This window comes from Salminus brasiliensis, chromosome 8 (genome assembly GCF_030463535.1).
Source record: "Salminus brasiliensis chromosome 8, fSalBra1.hap2, whole genome shotgun sequence".
NCBI classification, from domain to species: domain Eukaryota; kingdom Metazoa; phylum Chordata; class Actinopteri; order Characiformes; family Bryconidae; genus Salminus; species Salminus brasiliensis.
The window spans coordinates 35377628-35400275 of record NC_132885.1 but is presented as its reverse complement, the minus strand read 5'-3'; the positions used below and the strand labels follow the sequence as shown (position 1 = coordinate 35400275).

The 22648-nt window shown below is 37.2% G+C and overlaps 1 protein-coding gene across 2 annotated transcripts; it reads right to left on the bottom strand.

The window, feature by feature from the left end:
* Window positions 1–563: 563 nt before the first annotated feature.
* On the bottom strand, window positions 564–15937 carry LOC140561324 (transmembrane protein 50B). Of its 2 annotated transcripts, none has more exons than XM_072686458.1 (7): window positions 15857–15937; window positions 12127–12338; window positions 11557–11669; window positions 10119–10186; window positions 7826–7918; window positions 5760–5817; window positions 564–5123 (listed from the first exon to the last, which is right to left on the bottom strand). In XM_072686458.1, exons 2-7 carry the CDS (start codon window positions 12166–12168, stop codon window positions 5078–5080), a joined length of 420 nt encoding a protein of 139 aa, XP_072542559.1. In that variant the 5' UTR covers window positions 12169–12338; window positions 15857–15937; the 3' UTR covers window positions 564–5077. The 2 variants fall into 2 exon arrangements, with proteins under 2 accessions (XP_072542559.1, XP_072542558.1); XM_072686457.1 differs by having other exon boundaries at window positions 12137–12338.
* Between the last annotated feature and the right edge of the window lie 6711 nt (window positions 15938–22648).

Here is a 22648-nt window from a genome sequence, read left to right as displayed (position 1 = left end):
ACAGGTCATTTTGTCAAGTTTGTCTAAACTGCAGGTGTGATGTTGGTCATGATGCTTCATCCAAACAGATCAGAATGAGCTTCTAAATATATGGGTTAATCAGTGTGTGTAGTGTGTAACTGTGTCCAGTGACAGCAAAAAACAACAACAACAACAACAAAAAAAACACATTTAAACCAATTTCAGCTAATTGCCATGTCATTTGCAGTATGCTCATCCAGATGTTTTTTTTTTTGGATGCTGTTTTTTCTATGGTTTATGAATTGATAACAGAACATACCAAATTTCATTAAAGTGGCAAAACCTTTGGTAATTATCTTTTTATGAATGAAATGGTGTGAAATGGTTAACAGGATCCCTAAACGTCTAAACACATTTTATGTTCTCCCAGTCTCAAAACAGGCGAATTATCAACTAAATAAGATTGTGAATTATATTGTATAATTTCATGAATTTAAACGCTTATGAACATGTTTCTGTAATAAATAAAACAGCACTACAAAATGCATTTCTTTCACCTAAAAAGACTAGAATGGTGTAAAAGATTAATCTAGAAATTTGACAAATTCAAGTTTTATTTAGGCAGATCAAATACAGCATGGAAGCATGTAACAAATTGTTTCACAATTCATACAAACACAAACTATGTGACTATAACATTTTATCGTAGTTTAAAACAAACAAAAAAATGTTATACCAGAAAAAACAGGCTTTAGGCTGGACTCAGTAAAATACATACTGACTCTTTGCTTAGATCAGTGGTTTTTAAACTGGTCCCTACATGGTTCACAGTTTTGCTCTATTGATGTATTGAATTTGAGCAAAAATCTGGACCATGTTTAAAACACATGAACAATCAGTCAGTTAGTCAGCCATCTGCATTTCTCTCATTCTATCACTCTTCCTTATTTCATACACAATAAAAAATAACCCAAAGGTTAAAGAGAACAAATAAATTCAGATGTGTAACAAAATTCTCTATAAAATGGGACTACAGCTGATTCACAGAAGAACTCACAGCCAGATTGACAGTGAGAAATGAACACACAGATGAATAAAACAATTATAAATTAAAACATTAGAAGATACTTCAAGTCAGTCCCATATGTCCCATCTATATCTCATCTTTGGAAGCACAAAGAAAAAGGTTTTCTCCTTGAAAAACCTCCCGAAATCCCTATTTGCATAATATCAACTGACACAGGTGCTATCTTGAATTTAAACTATAGTGACTGCTTAGTATGATTAATTTCCAACAACTGATCAGAAGAAAATGAAAAGAAATCAAAAGGGTTCCCACCCATTGCAAATTAGGTTTATTAGCAAAATTGACAAATGTGTAGCTGTTTTTAATAAACCAATCAAACAAGAACCATTTAAATAGCTCAACATGGGCGCTTTCTCAACACTCAACACAAAATGCCACTTTAAATGACCACTGCAAAGAATTATTCAACCCCCTCAAGACAAGCATCTATACTACTTATTAGAGTACATTTTAGTTGAGCTGTTTAAATTGTTCTTGTTTGATTGATTTATTGCAAGGAGGCCAGGAGGCACTCTGCTAAAACACAGTTTAAAAAAAAAAGTAGGACCTTTAGGTAGTGATTTTTGTTTTAAACCTCTCTTTAGGAAGTGCAGTATTATTTGTTGTTCTTCAGTATATGATCGACCTAATCAGTGCTTCATTAAAGTTGCGATGCTGGTGCTTCTAAAAAGCTCAATAGATCAATTCTTTTTAAAAACAAGACATTTAATACTGCATTTGTGTTTATTCTAATATATTTGCCATTTTTACAGGCAGAAATAAAACACTACTGAGATTTGCTTAGGTGCTTGTACTGCGTGTCCATTATGTGTTAAGTAATACTCATTAAGACTAAAAGATTTCTAATATATAAATAATTTTAAATCATTTTCAACAATTCACTATAGTTGAGCAAAACAGCTTAAACAAACTAACATTCTAGACAGCAGAATCCCTATTGAGACTATGGCTTTCATACACTTCTATTACAGCAGAACAAGATTTGTTGCAATGGCTTACATACGCAATAGCACAACAGAATATGTTCACATTTCTGTCAACATATCTCTATACACACATGGACAAAATTGTTGGTACCCCTCAGTTAATGAAAAAAAAACCCACAAGGGTCACAGAAATAACTTGAATCTGACAAAAGTAATAATAAATAAAAATGCTATGAAAATTAACCAATGAAAGGCAGACATTGCTTTTCAACCATGCTTCAGCTCCTTCCAAAGATGCTCAATAGGATTTAGGTCAGGGCTCATAGAAGGCCACTTCAGAATAGTCCAATGTTTCCCTCTTAGCCATTCTTGGGTGTTTTTAGCTGTGTGTTTTGGGTCATTATCCTGTTGCAAGACCCATGACCTGCGACTGAGACCAAGCTTTCTGACACTGGGCAGCACATTTCTCTCTAGAATCCCTTGATAGTCTTGAGATTTCATTGTACCCTGCACATTCAAGACACCCTGTGCCAGATGCAGCAAAGCAGCCCCAGAACATAACAGAGCCTCCTCCGTGTTGCACAGTAGGGACAGTGTTCTTTTCTTGATGTGCTTAATTTTTCCATCTGTGAACATAGAGCTGATGTGCCTTGGCAAAAAGTTCAATTTTTGTTTCATCTGTCTATAGGACATTCTCCAAGAAGCCTTGGGGACTTGTCAACATGTAGTTTGGCAAATTCCAGTCTGGCTTTTTTATGATTTGTTTTCAACAGTGGTGTCCTCCTTGGTCGTCTCCCATGAAGTCCACTTTGGCTCAAACAACGACGGATCTGACACTGATGTTCCTCGAGCTTGAGAAGTTCACCTTTAATCTCTTTAGAAGTTTTTCTGGGCTCTTTTGTTACCATTCGTATTATCCTTCTCTTTGATTTGTCATAAATTTTCCTCCTGCGGCCACATCCAGGGAGGTTGGCTACAGTCCCATGAATCTTAACTTTCTGAATAATATGTGCAACTGTAGTCACAGGAACATCAAGCTGCTTGGAGATGGTCTTATAACCTTTACCTTTAACATGCTTGTCTATAATTTTCTCCTTAGACAACTCTTTCCTTCGCTTCCTCTGGTCCATGTTGAGTGTGGAACACACCATGTCACCAAACAGCACAGTGACTACCTGTAGCCTTATATATAGGCCCACTGACCGATTACAAGATTGTAGACACTTGTGATGCTAATTAGTGGACAAACCTTGATTTAACATGTCCCTTTGGTCGCATTATTTTCAGGGGTACCATAATTTTTGTCCATGCCTGTTAAATGAGTTTACTTTTTAAAATAATTCTGTTGAAGCATGATTCAAAATCAATGTCAGATTTTCATTTGTTCATTTTCATAGAATTTTTCTTTATTATTTTTGTCAAACTCAAAAGTTATTTCTGTGACCACTGTGGGTTTTTCTTTCATTAACTAAGGAGTACCAACAATTTTGTCCACATGTGTACATTATTGACACACTATAATAAACAATTTAACCTTTGATTCTGAGAGCTTAAAACTTCAGCATTGATTTCACTAGGGTCTGACCGATATGACAAACATAAACACAAAATAACAAAACGGCAGCCTTTATGATAAACACATTTAAAAATTTTGGGTAAAACAGGGCACCTATTATCAGTAAATTGTGTTAGCAATAAATGTTAGTACCAAACTGTCCAACCAATCTTAATGAGCAGAACAAAGTATTAAACAATAATATTCTAGCACTGCAGGCGGAGCTTCCCTGAATTATCAGGAATTTTGTTGGTTTCTAAAGTAGTTCCTAATTTTGTTTGGTCTTTCTCATTGTTTTTTTGTTATATAATTTTGCCCTCACACTAATGGTTTTTAAAGGCAATGGTAAACCATAACCGTAAACACACACAGCTGCCTGATCAAATGGGGAGTGTGGGGCACAAACTAGCACAGGATAAAACGTAACAGACATTATGTAGTTAAACCGCTTTAAGTTTAACATGCTTTTAACTCCTTTCTCCTATTCCTAGGGCAGGGTGATCTGAGAATTCTGACAGTAAGTGGACAGATATTCCTGAAAAATATGTATTTTTAATTGTGAGTATAAAAATTTACATCTATATTAGCCTAATATACCATTAGTGTGTGTAACAGTATTATTTTGTAGCTGTAAATGACAATCAGTGAGAGCCAGTCAGGCTAACAATAAAGCCTCACTGTGGGGCTAGCATTTAATAAAGTGTTAAAACTAAATTTGAGAGTTTATATCCTCTCAACATTTTGTATATGATATTTAACATTATTAAAAAAATATAAATATAATTTATTTTGAATCAGATATTTTTATGTATTTAAGTTGGAATTAATTGCATTTGCAACACTACCAGATTTATAGCAACTGTTACAAGTAGCCACTGGGGTAGGTTGTAATATTTGCACATACCTTTGTAAACTATTCATAAATGGTTGGTGCTGAAACTAAAATTCATGTCTTTATTCGTAGTGATGTGAAATTTGCAGTCAAATATATTACTCGATTTAAATACTTTTTACCTGCTCTCTCTTTACATCTTTCTTTGAAGAATGTTTCTGAAAAATATAGTTCTATATAGCACCAACAAATGGTTACACTAATTGGATCATCAAAATATATAAAAGAAGAATTAAATTAAACTATTGTAAAAATATTTTTACAGTAGTTTTATAAATATTTTTTCTAATACTGATTACTGCATCTGAAATCAACACTGATTAAACAATATCAGTCAGGCCCTAGTTTCTACTGGGTGGCAAACCAGCTCAATGTTTACTGATACCTGAGGTCAAAAATAAGGACAAAAATGCATGTGTTCTGCAAGTGTTCTTAGGGTGCAAAGCAGTGTTTACTAACCTTGTCCATTGAAACTTATCTTCCTGAGGAGTTGTGCTCCAACCCTACTTTAAACCCTTTGAAGGCATTTACACTTTGTCTGGAATGAGTTTGTCTGAAGTTCTCTAAGAAGGAAGATGTACAGGGGGCATGGCCGCCGATCCAGAGTGCAAGATTTGGGGTGCAGATTTCTATAGGAAGTGTCAGGAGAACCCCGCTTAGCCCCATAATTCTTCAGTTCGTCCAAACTTGTATATCAGCGTGCTGTAGCATAGAGAAAGAGAGGAAGCATTAGTGCCTACAATAGCACTGCATTCACATGTAATCCACTGGTTTAATTACAGATCAAAACATAATGGGAATTTGGTGTTGTTGTTATAGCAACTGAGGGAAAACTGTTTACATGTTGTGGAAAGCAATTTTAAAAGACTAAACATTTCATAACATGCTGTTGACTCCAGTCTATACAGTTCATATATAGAAAAAAAAAGGTGCAAAGGTAGCCCATTTTAAATTTCTGAGGTCACAAAAACCAATACATTTATATACACTCGCCTATTCGGACTACAGCAAACAAATTCTGTTTAATCCAGACTGGTTTTTGAACCAGACACAATAGAGGTCAGACAATCATCAGCTTGGTCATTTAAATCAGTCTTAAAGGCAAAGTACCTTAAAAAGCTGAAAAGAAAAATACAATGAAAACTGTGATAATATTCCAAGAATGTAGTAAATCAGGTTACAGAATGTTTTATGATCTCACCAAATTCAATACATAACCAAATTATCTGACACACAGTCTGTGTATGTGTGTGTGAGTGTGTGTGTGTGTGTGTGTGTGTGTGTGTGTGTGTGTGTGTGTGTGTAAGAGAGAGAAGGGGAGATGGTTTTTTTTTTTACCTGAAAAATATAAGAACATTCTGGAAGAATACAGACAATCCAGGATACACTGGATTCCCTGACAGACAGAAAGAAAAATGGGAAATGAGGCACCTCAGCATAGATTTCTAATATGCTGGACATTAAAATATTTTTAAACACATTTATTGAAAACAAAAACATAAATTAATGCAAATGGAGGAAAATTACTTTGGTAGACATTTCTAAAACTAATATCTGGTCAGCTGTCATCTGCGTTTCACTGAGGCTTAGAACTAGTAATAGAAACTATTAGAAACAGTTTTCTCAGAAAGAGTGCGGAAATGAAAATGCTGCCGTTTATCCACACTTTTCAAGACTAATCAAACAAACAAAACAAATCAAACAAACACTTCAGTTATAGTAGAAGTGCCCAACACCATGAGGGTGAAACTGTCTTCTTATGCTGTAGGCTTCTGAGTTGGCTTGAAATTCTAACAAGTTGAGGGGTGCCCAGGTACCAAGATCCATTCCTAGTACTAAAATTGGATACTGAATGGCATGCTGTGATAAATGGAGTTATGTAATAACTGAAAGTTTGGGAGAAGGACCACGCCCAAACTCCTCCCCTCCATTACTACGCGAAAAGTGTTTTGCTCTCCTTCGCCCTGGCTCCCTGCCTCTTGTGCTCAATTTGGCTTGCCTTGCTTCGCCACCGAACTAGGATAGCCTTTTCCTATGACTGTCATCAGCTCTTGGCTCACGCTGCCCCTTCTACGGCTTTGACGGTTACTATGGTGGCTGCTGGTTCGCCTATCCCCGGCCTGCACAGTTGTTCACCTCTCCTGACACTTATTTAGCCCTCTGGGAGCCCTATCCTGTCGTCACCACTCTTTCTTGGGGGCATGAGTAGACCCGAAAGCAATGCTAATCCCCCTAGATAACTCTGCTGCCATTCATATAATCAATAAAGGCCAATCTAGAACACTATTGCTCACACCCCTCATCTGTTCTCAATGGTCATTCAGTACTACACCATATGTTCTTAGAGCCGTTTATGTCTCAGGCTAATGATGCTATTACTGATTCACTTTCATTTTAATAATCAGAGATCCAGATCCTTAGGGCCTCACGCAGAACATTGACCCATGCCAGTGTCTCCATTTTCCAGCACCATACTCCACCTAATCCACAGATGGAACCTCCAAATGAGAGGACAGCAACACTGCTGTCCCCTCAAACAAACCTCTCCATAACAAACAGCCTATATCACATCATCCAGCCCATAGCATTTCATCCCATTCCCACCTTGAAAGAGTACTTATGCCATCAGTTTCAAAAATCCATGACCAGCTTACTTCATTCTCCCTCCAACCACCAGGTTTGCTTCTCAAAGAATTCAAAGTCAGAACGTCTTCCACCTCAACAATACCCTGACACTCCGCTCTGGAGTCTGGCTTCGAGTTCCATCCGCTCAAAGCCCCCCAGAACTCCAGCCCAAATTTCTCAAGTTCTCCCTCCTTGCCTCAGCTAGCGTGGTCCGCACTCGCAAAATGGTGTTATGTAATAACTGAAAGTTTGGGAGAAGGACCACGCCCAAACTCCTCCCCTCCATTACTACGCGCTATAAAACCGCTCCTCTCCCTTCTCGTGACGAAAACTTGCATCCCACCATCACCCCTGCTCCTCCTGATGATTCAATTTTACTCAACCACTACCTGGCAAAGGGGGGTCTGGCTTCGAGTTCCATCCGCTCGAAGCCCCCCAGAACTCCAGCCCAAATTTCTTCTTGCCTCAGCTAGCATGTTCCGCACTCGCAAGCAGCAAGTTTGCAACATTTGTAGCTTTCGATGTGAAAATGATTCAGCGCTGTTGTATAGTTAGAAGGTACGCGTGGAAACAAATCAAACATGCTAATATTTACATTTTAATTTAACCCCCCCGTTGTACAGTTCTTATACCGAGCCATGAGGTCCAAGGTTTGAGCACCGCTACACCTCTAGTCATTACACAAAGCTAACACCAGTCTGTTAGAATAAACAGTGCCCGAGAGCACTTGTATCTTTATTGTTGCTTTTTGGAAACAGAAAGCAGAAAAGAACACTCACCTGGTACAACATATGCCCCAAAAAGGATCCAGATAGCAGCAATGAGAGACCCAAACATCACCATGAAGCCAATAAAGAGCCATAAACGGGCTCCTATATAGAAGAATAAGGGACACTGTTACACAAACACACTCTTCAGACTGACATTTGGTTAAAAAGTAACTAATGGAGCAATGGCATTCTTACACAAGACCTGAGGGTATTGGGTAATTTTGATATATATATATATATATATATATATGCCTTATTCCTTTTTTTATGATGTATTTGTAGCCAGGAATACTGATTAACCAGTGACTGAGCCTTCCAGGCAGGTTTCATGATACCACATTTAGATAAATCGCTTAAAAGGGGGTAAAATGTATGAAATCATATATTTTACACTATATATTTTTATTTCATTGACATTACTTTGTTTTTCTTTAACATAAAGGGTTCTTTTGTAAATTCTTGTAAAACAAACAGCATTGTGTTGACATATATAAAATTTTATTTGTAAATGGCACTTTATATATAGTTTTATTTTATAGGCATTGTGGGCTCATTTTGTTTTCAGCCCCGCTGTCTGTACCTCATACATATAGTAGACCTGTTATCTTCTGAAAGATTCAATCTTTCAACCCTTCTCTTTAAAACAGTCACCAAGCTGTTCAGACCCACAAATAATAATTAAGCTGCCTCCCATGATCTATGCAATCATTCTTTGAAACAAAAATTGCTAGAATCAATAGCCCTTTAAAGGCCTGCCCAACTAATGTACTTCTCTCTTTCTCTTTCACCTTGTACACTGCCTGTCTTTCTGCTTTAAGCCCCATTGATTCTCTTTGCCAATTTAATTGCAGTCTCTGCAGCTTCCACTTGCTCACTCGACCCCCTGCCAACCACCCTTAATTAAAGGGTGTCTTCCGATTATTTGTCCCTATCTCACAATGCTTGTCACTGTATCCTGCACACAATTAGAATATTTTTATCTATTAGACTCTAGATGAACCACAACTGTCTCATATTAAATAGTGGCAAGACTGAACTCCTGCTTATCAGCTCTAAATCACCATTCAATAAAACTGCCTCTGTCTTTCTTACTCTATGATGTAGTAGTAATGCCCAATGCCAGTTCCATGGTCAAAACGTTTTTCATCTCTGCAACACAGCCAAAATTTAACCATTTGCTCTTCGCCTGCAGCAAAATCTCCCATTCATGCTCAAATCTTTTTTGCTTGGACTACTGTAATTCTCTGCTTGCTGGTCTCAGCTCCTTACAAGCTTCACATGGCCCAGAACTCTACCGCCTACCTTCTCATTCACACTCGCTGCCACAACCACATTATTCCTGTTCATCATCTCCACTAAAATCCTGTCTAGTAGTCTTCATGCTTCATGATCACAAATTGCTTCTCACTTACAAACCTCTCAACTTCTGTCCTCCCTATCTTTTGGTTATGCACCTTCCTGACAAAACCACCCATTCTCTTCTTTTCTGCTGATCTGTTAATCCTCTGTCCAAGCATTGGTGATCAAGCCTTTTCTAGACTTCCTCCTCGTCTATGGAACCCCCCCCCCCATACGTACACCAGTCTAATTCTCTCTTTGCATTTAAAACTAACCTTAAAACCCATATTTTCTCTGTCTCCTCCGCTGTTGCCTGTCCCTGTGTTTCTGTCTTTGTTGTTGCATGTTCTATTATCTCGTTTTCTGTTACATTATATCAGTCAGTGTCTTTGGGTTCTTGAAGTGTTATGTATGTTATGTATTATTCATTTTATTATTATGATTTAAGTTACCTTGTTAATAGCAAAATAATCCTCACTGGTGGGTAGCTGAAGATTTTTTAAATTTGTTCTTACAAGTAATCTTAAATGTTTATATCAAGATGGTTTACCATCAAGCACCATTAAACGCCTAATTAACTGGCTGCTCAATAAGCACTGTATCCAATCAGTCAGGTATAGTATTAGCTGTATAGCCTTCATTTCAATAAAATGAATAAAATGGATACAATGACTAATACTCAAATGAAAAATGCTTCTAAAGTTCTTGATTAATAAAATAGTAATAGCCAGGGTTTTACCAAACTACTAGCTTTGTAACCTATACTGAAATGTTACCAAAAAAGGTGTTTTTAAAGACTAAACATTACAACTCTTAAGCATTTATAAATGCAAGTCTCATAAACCTTTGCAATTTCTCATATTCTTTATAAAAACATAGCAAAATGTTTTAAGGCACCTTTTTTCAAGTATCACAGTACCGCTTATAAGCTTTCCATGAATAACTGCTTGTATTGTTTTCATACCTGTCCTGCCAAGGCAGCCTTCACCATAGGTATCTCCATGGATGTGAGCATTTGACACTGCATTAATCCTGAAACAAGCACACAAAAACAAGCCACCTTTAGAAGTGGGAGCATCATTGGGTGCATCATCAGGGGCATCAACGGTTTAATGCATGTATAAAAATCTGGATCTCATACTGAATTGAATTGAAATTGAAAATTAAGCTGCTAAAGCATGAATTAAGTGTATATCAAAAAGCAGAACATTTCTGTAAATCTTCTGTGATTTATACATAAGAGTTGGAAATGTATGAATGAATAAGAATACATAAACCTGTGTCAAACTTAGGCATGTTGTAAGATGATAGAAAAAAACCCCACAGCTATTGTGTTCAAAGATAAAAAAAAATGAAAAATAATAATATCAGGGCTATTTCTGTAGATATTTAATTGAGCATAGCATATGTGAAACCAATGACTTGTGCAATGCTTCATAATCAAGAGAAGTAACCTCTCTCCACATGAACACTAATTAAAAGAGCAGAGGCAAGTCTAAGTGCCAAACTAAATTTAGAAATATGTGACAGTACCCAAACCTAGCCAAGTTTATACTATGCTGAAGATCTACTGAGGGTGAAAAACCTTTCCTTGGATTTATTTTGTGATAAAGGGTTTTCTTCAAATTTACCAAGGAATAACAAACTTGCTATTGTGCTATTGTTTTTGTTGGCTGTTCAACAAACTTCAAATTGCACAGTCTTTAATGATTCAGGGACAATAGGGACAATAAGTATTTCATAAGTTGGTAAGGGATTTATTGGACCAGGTCATTGATTTAAAGCACCAAAAGTACTAATAACGTCTATTTGTAGAGAATTATCATTCTACTAAAATGCGAGTGGGCAAGTAAGTTACAAAACAGGTTAAGGAGGTAAAACTATTCACAATACGGAATTAGGAATTTCCAAATACTCTGATGTTGACATGGTCCACAGAGACATATGGCAATGTATATGAAATACAAATGAAATTATACTTTTCAATGCTCCTACATCTTACGTCTTAGCAACCCTTGTTGAACCAGCAAGCAAATTTTACGTCACATCTAAAGAGGTAGTCTTAATCACTCACCCAACATGAAAACAACCAATTTCCCATTTTCAAATGTGCTTCTAGATGTTTAACTTCTAAAGTAAGTTTTCAGGCATACTTTACTTTTTGCTTTTTTTCTTCATCTAAGGCTAACTGGATATCTGTTAATAATGTTTTGCAGATCCTTCAATTATTTAGAACACACTCCCTTTCAGAACTTTGGCCAACCTTTGCTCAAGGCCTGAGGAGGATATGAAAAAGTGATTACACAACAGAATTCATGGTTGTATCCCATCTGTGTAAAAGGGTTTAGCATGTGCATATTTTTGGCCTAAATATGAAAACAGCATGCTTAGAGAATACATACATGAAAAAAGCCAGTGTAGAGAAGACACCACATGTATGAAATGCATGGTTCAGCTCTTTCTGATCTGGATAGCACACAGCAGCATCTATTATAATCCACCAGCCTGTAAAGAACTGAGAGAGTCAAAGAAAGCAAAAATATATTAATGTTAATAAATAAATAAATCTATTATGATAGATAACAACACATTTTCACAGCATTATGGTAGTGGTGGGCTAGCCAATAACTTGTGTGGTGGGTTATCCAGGAACTAGCATGGTGTATTAGCCCAGAATTCACTTGATGCTCTAGCCCAAGACTAGAGGGTGTGCTATCCCAGGACTATGTGTTATGCAAGCCCAAGACTAGTGTGGTATGTTCGCCCAAGGCTAGTGTGGTATGCTAGTCTGGGGTCTTCAACCTTCTTAAAATGTTTTTAATACAAATGGACACCTTTTATTTGTCAGGTTTCAATAACTGCAATGAACATTAAAGGCTAAAGTTTACAATCTTTACTGAGAATAGATTTAACAGCAACCAGATCATTTTTAAGAATGTACTGTAGCTGAAATCAAATATACAGACACTCACATACACATACCAGTATGCCAGACACAATGGAGGCCACTGCATTTCTCCTCTCTCCCCAGTCAATACACTCGCACTCTGGCCAGCGGAAGTTATCCAAAAACCCAGCCATTGATGTGGTTCTCTGTGTGTTTAACTCATTAGCAGATGCTGGACTGGATGCAGGACTTTTCTGAGTGAAGAGATCAATCAGCAGCTATGTGCTCCAAATCAATCTGTAACAAAAGAGCTAATGTTAGTTGCTGTCTCGCAGTCTCAATTGTCTCTAAAGCGGAAATTGTTCTGTTCAACTGGAAATGAAAAAGTCCAATAATTAAAAGTTTGATAAATACCTGTTTAGTCCAGCCAAGGCAGTATAAAATTAGGGACACACCGATTCAATACTAGGATCGGATATTGGTCTTTATACTAACAACATTAGCTGGATTGGGTATCAGATAATTAGGCCGATCCAAAGGATCCATTTAACCACCACCGCTGGTATTCTAAGCTTCATAAGCTTCATAAATAAGGATCAGAGTAACATACAGACATGATACATACATCGTATGTACATTTTATTTTAATTTCAAAATGAACTGTGCCACTGTGACAAGGTCCAGCACAATTATTAATTTTAGTGAAAAGTAAATTTTGGTTCATTTATATCTCTGTTAATTTGTCATATTTTGTTTTACAGTCACTGAAGTAATGTTTAAGTCAATCCTGAGGCTTTAAGTTTCTCCCAGGGTGAGGTTATTATGGCATATTAATTCAACAACTGTATTGGATCAGTATCAGCCAATACACAAGGTTTATGTATTGGAATCAGAACAGAAAAAGATGGAGCACTACATCTCTAAATAAAATGCAATACATTTCCCAAAGCCTGAATTTGTAATGACGAATAGCAGAGTACTATACTCACCTTATTGACTTGTGCTTAGTAATGTCTAAAGCTTAAAGGTATCTTTGAACTATTAGTCTATTCTAACTAGCTAAGGTCTTTCTTGGATAAATAGCAAAGCACTTTTGTAAGTCGCTCTGGATAAGAGCGTCTGCTAAATGCCTTAAATATAAATGTAACCAATGACAGCAGAATATTAATAAAATTAAATAAAATTAAACTTTGGAGTCTGCAACAATACACAGTACTACAATAAAAGTGTGTGCATATAACTATTCACATGTGGACATAAATGCCTCGATGAGAGAGGTTAACAGAAAATGACTAGACCAGATAACTGCATAACAATTGTGGTGAGCAGAAAAGCATTTCAGAATTCACACTTCAAAGCTTGATGGTCTACAAAAGCAAAAAGCTGTATCAGCTTATGACTGGAAAAACATGGCTTGGTCTAATGAATTTAAATTTCTGCTGAGACACACAATGGTAGGGTCAGAATTTGGGTGTCAGCAACATAAATCAATGGACCCAACCTGCCTTATATGACTGGACTGGTTTTACTAACACACTGGGCCTGTTAACACCAATAAATCATCACTGAAATGCCACAGACTATTTAAGGATTGTGCACTCCTTTCACTGCTATTTTCCTTTTTGTATCTTCTAATGGCCACTTCCACCATATAATACATCATGTCACAATACAAATGTTGCCTGGTTTTATTAACATTAACATTTATTACATACGATGAGTTCAGTGTTCTTCAAGGGCCTTCCACAGTCACCAACTACTAATCCAACAGAACACCTGCAGATTCTAATCATGAATGTGCAGGGGGGGGGGGAAGTATATTTGTAGGCAGGAAGGGACACCAGGGAGTTGGATGATCAGTATGCATGTGGTGTCACAGAGCATTCAGAATGATAAACATATCTGAAACATCTAAGCACCTCAAAGACAGCAACCTCTGTAGTTTTCTTAACACTACAAGTATTCTGCTGGTCTGAGCTACTTATACCTAGAAGCATCAAACCTTCATTTTAGTGCTGTACCTACTAAAAGTGCCATGTTGGTTTTTCCTACTTGTAACCTGGTTTAGCGGTCAAAACACAGTCTTTATACAAGGAAGCTGCTACTGACCTAATCAATCACTCGTTTGCATTTCAAGGTTAAATTCCAGTGCAGGACTTGGAACTTGATACTAGCTTACCTGTTTGTTTTAATGCCCAGGCTGTGTGCCACTGTTGACATACTGTGCCATAACTTGAACGAGTTGAGAGAGTTTCATGACACAGTGTCGTCTGTTTTAAATACCATCTGTTTTAAATACTAAGCAAGAGGACAATCGTAACATTTCAATGTTATTTCAATATCCATTTTTTCCACATGCACTAAAAACTTGTGCACAAAAATGACTACAAAAATTGTCACCATCAGGATACTTATGTACCTGACTGTATATATGTATGTGCGTGTGTATGTTTACATTCTTCATTTTTCAGGAGCCATTTCTGAAGAGATTTCAAAAGTAGGGAGAAAGGAAATGAAAATAAGTGATAAAAAATTGGCTTTTGGGGAGATGGGGGAACACAAAAACTACACTCACTCGAGATCTAAAATAGTTTAAATCCACAGGCGCTTCTGTCCACTCTTCCACTTTGAGAAAACATCCAACAACTCTTTTAGCTTAATCACTTTAAACAAAGTAATGTAAATATGTATGTATATAATGTGTTTTTAGGTGCTTATAATCACATAAGCTGTGCCCTACTCACTATCCCCTAAATGTGAAAACAGCCATTGCAGTGATTCTATACTGTTTTTGGACATGATTTTTTCAGAAACCATTACGCATGGACTATTGCTCCGAACTTGGAATTGGAATCTTTTTGTGTGACAGCAACGATATTTATATACATATTTTATATCACATGACCGCACAGCTGTCAAGGCATTTCAGATTTAACTGTACCAGGTATGACTATGTGTACTATGAAGACTAAAGTACTGGCCATATTGGCCCAAACGTACTTTTTGTTGTCTCATAGAAAGTCATACATTATCTGAACGATTCAAATATTTTGAATCTGAAAGATGAGGGGTAAGGGGAAATTTAGAATCTTAGATACACCTCGATGCTGTTGTTGATAATTCTGAATCGATGCACAAATGTCAAAAAAATTTTTTACACTCTTACTCTAAAAAGAAACTAACTTTTATTGCCATGGATTTACATCCGTATTCAGTCGTTGAGAGATACATGAGATACGGCGTCCTGTCTAGAAGGTATTTTAGCCCAAAAGTGACCAATTAAAGAATCTACACAGAATTAATATCGCAATGTCAAAAAGCAGACAGCACTTGTGAGGAGAGAAGAAATTTTTTATTGCAATTTTAGTGCTGTGACTACCTTCTAAAAGTGCCATGTTGGTTTTTCCTACTTGTAACCTGGTACAGCGGTCAAAACACAGTCTTTATACAAGGAAGCTGCTACTGACCTAATCAATCACTCGATTGCACTTAGGGTTAAATGCCAGTGCTGAACTTGATACTAGCTTACTGAAGTTGAGAATGAAATCAGAACACGCCAGGAAACTCTGGCCTTTCTGATGAATATAGTGAAACACTACAGCTCTACAGCAGGTTTACACATTACTGCAGTCAAACCGAAAGTGACAGACAGAGGCTGATTAGCTTGCTAGCTAGCTATAGCTAATGTAACGTTAGTCCAGAAGAGTCTTAGCTAGCTAGCTAGGCAAATGATGTATTGAACTGGACAAGAGGGAAATTTTAGGTTTGAAAAATTAGAACTGTCAGGGCATAAAGCATGCGAATCCCTTGCTCACCTTTGAGAACACGCTTCAGTCGACTCACAATCCGAGGAGGAGTTAGAGTTTGTGCAGCTCTGCACTTAATTTACATAGCTATATGATTTCCGGGCACTGAAACAGGGGAGCGTTCACACAGAAGAGCGGCTGTCAGTCGTTAATGGAGCATTTGGTTAAAGGAGGCTGTAAAGAGGCTGTAAACGCAACACAGGAACGATGTTTATCAAATAGTTAAAAGTTGATATGTAGTACATACACTCCTGATCAAAATATTAAGATCAAAAAACCTTTTTTTATTACTTAAAAATTGCTCTATTGGATCTTAAGGAGGTTCTAAGCAGACCCTTACAATGCCAAATAAAGAAATGTGAGCAAGAGACAAAAGATTTTGAGCAGGCAGTTTATTGAAAACAACAATTTACCTGTAAATTGTGGCTGTTCATCAGCTGATCTAAAGTTAAAGACCACATCTCAAAATAACCCTAAAACCCCAAAAAAATCTAAGTGTCAAAAAAGGACTCAGTAATTCATGATGATCACTTCAAACAACTGTTTTAAACATTTCCAGAAGGCTAGTGGGAACTTGAAGATGGCTTCACGAAGGGAATCCACTGTCTGAAACTGATGTCCATTTTTGTAAACTTCCTTTGCCATCCACCCACAAATGTTCAGTCAGATTTGGATCAGGGGATCAGAAGGATGGTCCAAAAGAGGGACGTTATTCTCCAGGAAGAAGTCCTTTGTCAGGCGGACATTGTGAACTGCAGCAATGTTCTGTTGAAAAACCCAGTCAATACCACACAGACCAGGGCCCTAGGTCATGAGGGATGCCCACTGCAACATCTCTGCATAGCCAACTGCTGTTTGACGCCCCTGCACAACCTGAAGCTCCATTGATCCAATGAAGGGAAAAGCACCCCAAATCATGATGGTACCCCATCACTGTGACACCTAGAAAACATCTCAGGGCTATTAAAGACAGGGTTGTGGGTTCGATACTCGAGGCTCGGCAAGCTGCCACAGTTGGGCCCTTGAGCAAGGCCCTTCACCCTCTCTGCTCCCCGGGTGCCGCAGCAATGGCTGCCCACCACCCCGGGCACGTGTGCTCACTGTCCACTGTATGTGTTTTGCTGGTGTGTATGTATGTGTTCACTGCACGGATGGGATGAAAGCGGAAGCCAAATTCCATCTGTGTCTGTCACAAATGGTCAATATGGTTGTTAAATCAGCACTGTCAAGGTAATCAGAGATTAAAACTTTCTTCCACCTTTTCAGTGTCCAATGCTTCTGGCAATGGTGCTCCCTTGCAAAGTTCAAATGGGCTGTTTTGTGGCGTTGAAGGAGACATGGCCTTTGAAGGTACTTTTTATTTCTGAAGCCCTTTCCCTGAAGATGCCGTCTGATGGTTAGTGAGCTGCAGTCAGCACCAGTAATGGCCTTAATTTGGGTCGAGGATTGTCCCGTGTCTTGATGAACAGCCAAACGGATCCTGCGGCTCAGCGCTGGTGAAATTGTTTTAGGTCTACCACTTGACTTTTTTGTTCCAAAACCCTAAGGATCTTTCAGTAAATGCAAAATGGCTGTCTTACTGCGTCCAAACTCAGCAGCAATAGCATGCTGTGAGAAGCCTTGCTTATGCAGCTCAACAATCCAATCACGTTCAAAGTCAGTGAACGTTTTTGCTTTTGCCATCAGGACAGTGTGAATACTTGACAGAAAATGTCAAGCCATCTTCAACACTTTCCCTCTAGCCTTCTGTAAACATTTGCATCAAGCATGCCTAAACGATTGTTTGAACATGAATGGTAAAACTACATATTACTGAGTCCTTTTTTGACACTTTGATTTCTTTGAGGGGGGCTTAAACTTTTAATCAACTGATAAACAGCCTATTACAGTTAAATTGTTGTTTTAATAAATGTCCTGCTCAAAAACTTTTGTTTTACACTTTTGTTTTAAACTTGTGCGCTATTTAGAGAAAAAGTAATTTAGCAAGACAATTAATGTACAGTTAAGTAAACTTGACTAAACTCAATGTAGTTTCTATTTAGATGTTGCAAAATGCGTAATAGATCTAAAATGACATGAATTTCTTTTTTTTTTGGGGGATTTGCCACTATTTCACCATCATCAAAATAGCATAATAGTCAGAAGACGTGTCTACTCAGACAGCACACATATGTAGGCGAAACGTCAGTATAACAGAGAAATGGAGACAATTCGTTGTTTTCTACTTTGAGACATAGGATATTAGTAGGGAAAACCTGAAATAATAATAAAAAATACATTACTAAAACTTGAATCAAAATCAGTGTTTTAATCACTATTAATAATAAAATATACCTATTTAGATTAATTATTATTATTATTATTGTTGTTGTTGTTGCTGTTGTTGTTGTAGAGGACACATAATTGTTGTCATATTTGAACACTTTTCTTTTAAGATCCTATTTGTAGAACCACTGAATAAATAAAACATGTACCAAGAAGAGGTAAGAAAACTACTGACTGACAGACTTCAGGACCAATTAAAACATGGTAAGGGTAACCGTCTGTATTAGCCTGACTCCGCTCTGATTGCTTAGCGTTATAGTACTCCTTCTCCAGTACTCGGAACTGCTTAAATGAACTATTACTAACATTATGAACATTTAAAGTTTGTTATGTTTATTTACTAATCAGAGCATTTTCCAACATTTCAGCGAAATATTGAGTTATTTTTTTATTACTAAAACATGAATGGTTTCGACATTAAACCTGAAGTCTTTTGCAGAAAGTGAATGTACTGGAAATTAACTGCGGATCTGCTTCACGAGACAGATTTAGCATTTAAAATGGGTGTACTGAGACACATGTAAGCCTTAAAAATAAACAATAATGTGCTACTAATTACAGACGAGAAAAGAAGCTGAAGGACACTGACAGGGTTGAAGGAGCATGTCTTATCAGTGTAGTCTGTTCATGAAAATACGTCTGTATGCAGCCTGTGTAGGAGAGAGCGTTTAAGTCTCCTTTAAATTTAAATGTAAATGTAAACTTTGTAAACTGTCATGTAAACTGTTGTTGTTACAAAGCAGCTTTCCACAATCAGTAATTAGTAAAAGACAGAAAAAAAAATCTATAACATAAAAAGACATACAAATTCTAAGACCCCCAGTGATCAAGCCAACGGCGACAGTGGCAAAGAAAAACTCCCTCAGAGCTGGAAAAAGAAACCTTGGGAGAAACCAAGACTCACAAGGGAGACCCATCCTCTTCTTGTCAGAACTATTTATAAATTATTGATAAAAGTTACCAAACCATCTATACTGTTGTACTGCTTAGGTGTTCAACATATTCATAATCATGATATAATAATCATGGTGTAGTATAACTTAATATATGGCAGTGATAGTAGGAGTAATGAGAGTAATGATGGGTAATAGTGGTAATATTAAGAGTGGCAGATAGTTAAGAGTCCATTTAGGTTTTAACATGGTCATTAGGTAGGTAGCAGTGGTAGGAGGGTGTGTTGCTGGTCTGGCATAATCTTAATGATGAGCAGGCAGATTTGTTGTGTGATAACTTCACCAAATAACAAAATGTATAGATTTTTACTAGGGACGTCACAAAACCAGAAACATAGTAGTCGGTACCAATACTACTGAAATTCTTTGATGCTTGATATTACTTTCATTACCAGGGCAATAAAGTACAAACGGTAATATCCATATATTTCAACATAAACTCTTTCATTAAATAACAAAAGAGTGTAATGTAGCCTTTGTGACTGTCTCTCCTGCTCAACATCCTCCTTATGCTAATTTCAGTATTCAGTTCAACAAATACTGCTAAACATTCTCTGTTCTCCATTAATCCATTCAGAACTAATTTTGCTATAATCTCTTTACCTTCTCAGAGCAAATGGCTGCCCACTCATCCGGCCCGACCTGTTAGAAGACTGACCTCTGGGGTCCCCATTACCTACGTCAGACCAGCTGTTACCCACCAGACTGACCATCAGGCTTCCCTGCCACTTCTCAGACCAGCTGCCCATCCTCCTGTGACTGTGGACTAATGTGGACTCTTCTAATTTGCCATTATTATTATTATTATTATTATTATTATTATTATTATTACCACCATTAACCATCATTACTTTCATTATTCTTATCATTACTACTATTATTATTATATTATGTTATACTAGAGTATGATTATTAGTCTTATGGGGTGGTATTGTGATTTTAATCAAAAAAAAAAAAGGAGGAGAGTGTAGAAAATACATTAGAGAAACAACAGACAAAGAGGGCATTTGTTGCCCGGTGATGCTCAATCAGTGGCAGTTAAAAAAAGTTCATCTGGTCGCACATGTGTCAGTCCACACCCTCCCAGTGTGTGGAGCATTACATGTAAGTGTACTAATGAGTGCACTCATTAGGGAGAAAAATTGGGTAAAAAGTTATGAAGTATATACAGTATATAAAAGGCAGGCAGCTTATTTGTGGCAGTCAGCTGGCCTTCAGTAAAGTCAAAAGTGCATCAAGATTTGGCAGAAAATCTGTCAGTATGTAGTTCAGTTCAACTGCAGTTAGAGCTTGTTTTGGGGTCTCTACTTTTAACACCAATAACTCTAGATCATTTACATTGTGTGGACCGCAAAGGATATACTTGAATATAACTTCTCACATAAGTGGCAACTCCTCCACCACTTCTGTTGGACAGATGTGTTTAGGTCACAAACAGCCATACAAATGTTACCAAAGGGTTTATCATTCTCTTTCATCTGCTGTAGTCTCCAGTTCACATATGCAGATAAAGGTGACACAATAGAGATTTCATCAATTATCATAAACTGTACATTGGAAACATGGACAGCTTGGCTGTCATCCTCCTGCCTCCCACCACCTGCACTGGGTCTAAGCACCCAATGCAGTCAGAAGCACTGTGGGTTTGGAAATATTAAAAAATAGTGGTCTTGGCATAAGTGGTTATTTCCTGTTTCTGCTGTTTCTGCTAAATAATAAAGAAACTGGTCTGGATTTTCATTAAAATCTTTTCTGATCTTGTACAATATTGGCTGCTAGTGTTTAATTCCGCCACTGATACAATTTTTCATCTCTGATGACTCATCTGTGGAGCCTCCATCACAGGCATGGCTATTCTGTTTTCAGATAAAGATGCAGTGTATTGCATCAGTGGGACCTGGGGGTTCTTACTCTATTTTGCATTCTACATTCTAAAATAGGACAGTCAGAGGAACAGGCATAAAAATATTTTCCAGTCAAGCAAATTAAAGCCACAGTCAAGCAAATTGAAGCCACAACTGTAGTTGTTTTTTTGTATGATCACAGATGGACCTGATCAGAAAACAATGCTGTGATATACCGTGAAACTGTTATGTCTCTGTTGTGTTTCTCTGGTTCTGGAGACAGTTTAGTCTAGATTTCCTCTGTATGTGTTGTGCACAGCATGTCTTCTGTAGGACCTAACCGTTGTAGCATCAATGTAAGCACTGTTCTCTGTGATTGATCTGAAATGTGATTGATCTGAAATGCAGATCAATCCGGTGTGTGCTTTTAAATGTTTGCTTCTGTCTTCTCACAAAAACTTATAATAATTAGAATAATTTCCATACCATTTTGATTTCTTTAAATTCAACTGAATCTAAAGAAACATAAAAGACAATGAAAGCATTTTCCATTTGATTGTTTCTGATGCTTTGCAGTAGTAAGTCAAGTCATGTCATGCTGTGTTTCATGTTTCATGTGCATTATAAGCTGTCTAATCTACACTGTATTAGGGCTGGACAATATTGTCTAAAAATCATATCAGTTTATATTTTGGCTGAATGGTTGGAACAAGAACCTTTGTCTTTTTAAAACATATTTAAAAACGTGGACATTTAATTTCCATTTGATCAATTTTGAGAAATTAGGAGAGTCTCTACTGTTCAGAGAAGATTTTCTGTTAGATATTGGAGCATTGTTGTGAGCATTGTTGAGTGTGTTGTTGAGTGAAGATTGTTGCTGAGGTCAGGATTCCCAACTTTACAAGTTTCCTTACAAAACTACTGGATGGAGCATCATCATCCAATAGGTTAATGTTTATTAGCTCCAGAGAGTCCTATTGTAATCCCAGTACTTCTCAACAGGGACAGGACAAGCTATCAGTGTGTGCAATGGGTGCAATGTAAAGTAGCTGAATGCATTTATTGGAAGGGGTGTCCACAAATACATATAATGTAGAGAGTTTTCAGACACGCACTTCCCAATCTTCAATTAAATTGAACAGTCGCACTAAAATATGGCTTACAGTAAACATAGTGTTATACTTTAGTGAGCCAGTTGTTAAGGGTATGTCTAACCTGAGCGGACATGTTAGGCAGTGCTTTTCATGCAAAATAATACAAAGGGTCAATTCATATAGTGAGTAAAGAATTTTAATCAATCACAAATATCTATGTACCTAACACTCAATACCTCTACTCAGAACTGAGTCATATTTATTGTATTGTATTGTATATACAATAAACATTGCACTTTCTGCAGCCCTGTCCTGTACTGTATTCTTTTTGTTCTCATTTTGTTACATGTTGCACCCTTGTTCTGAAAAAAACAACAACATAATTTAATTTCACTGTGTACTGGTACAGAGTTGAAATGACAATAAAAGCCTCATTCTTCTGTACATGCATCTTATCTTCAATTATGAGTTGTGTGTCATTCCCCTCCATGGTGTGTCAGAGAATGTGAGCAGGGGTGGGGTTTTCCCCAACATTTTATTCAACAGAATGTTATTCAAAAACTTTAAAACTCAATAGAAACAACA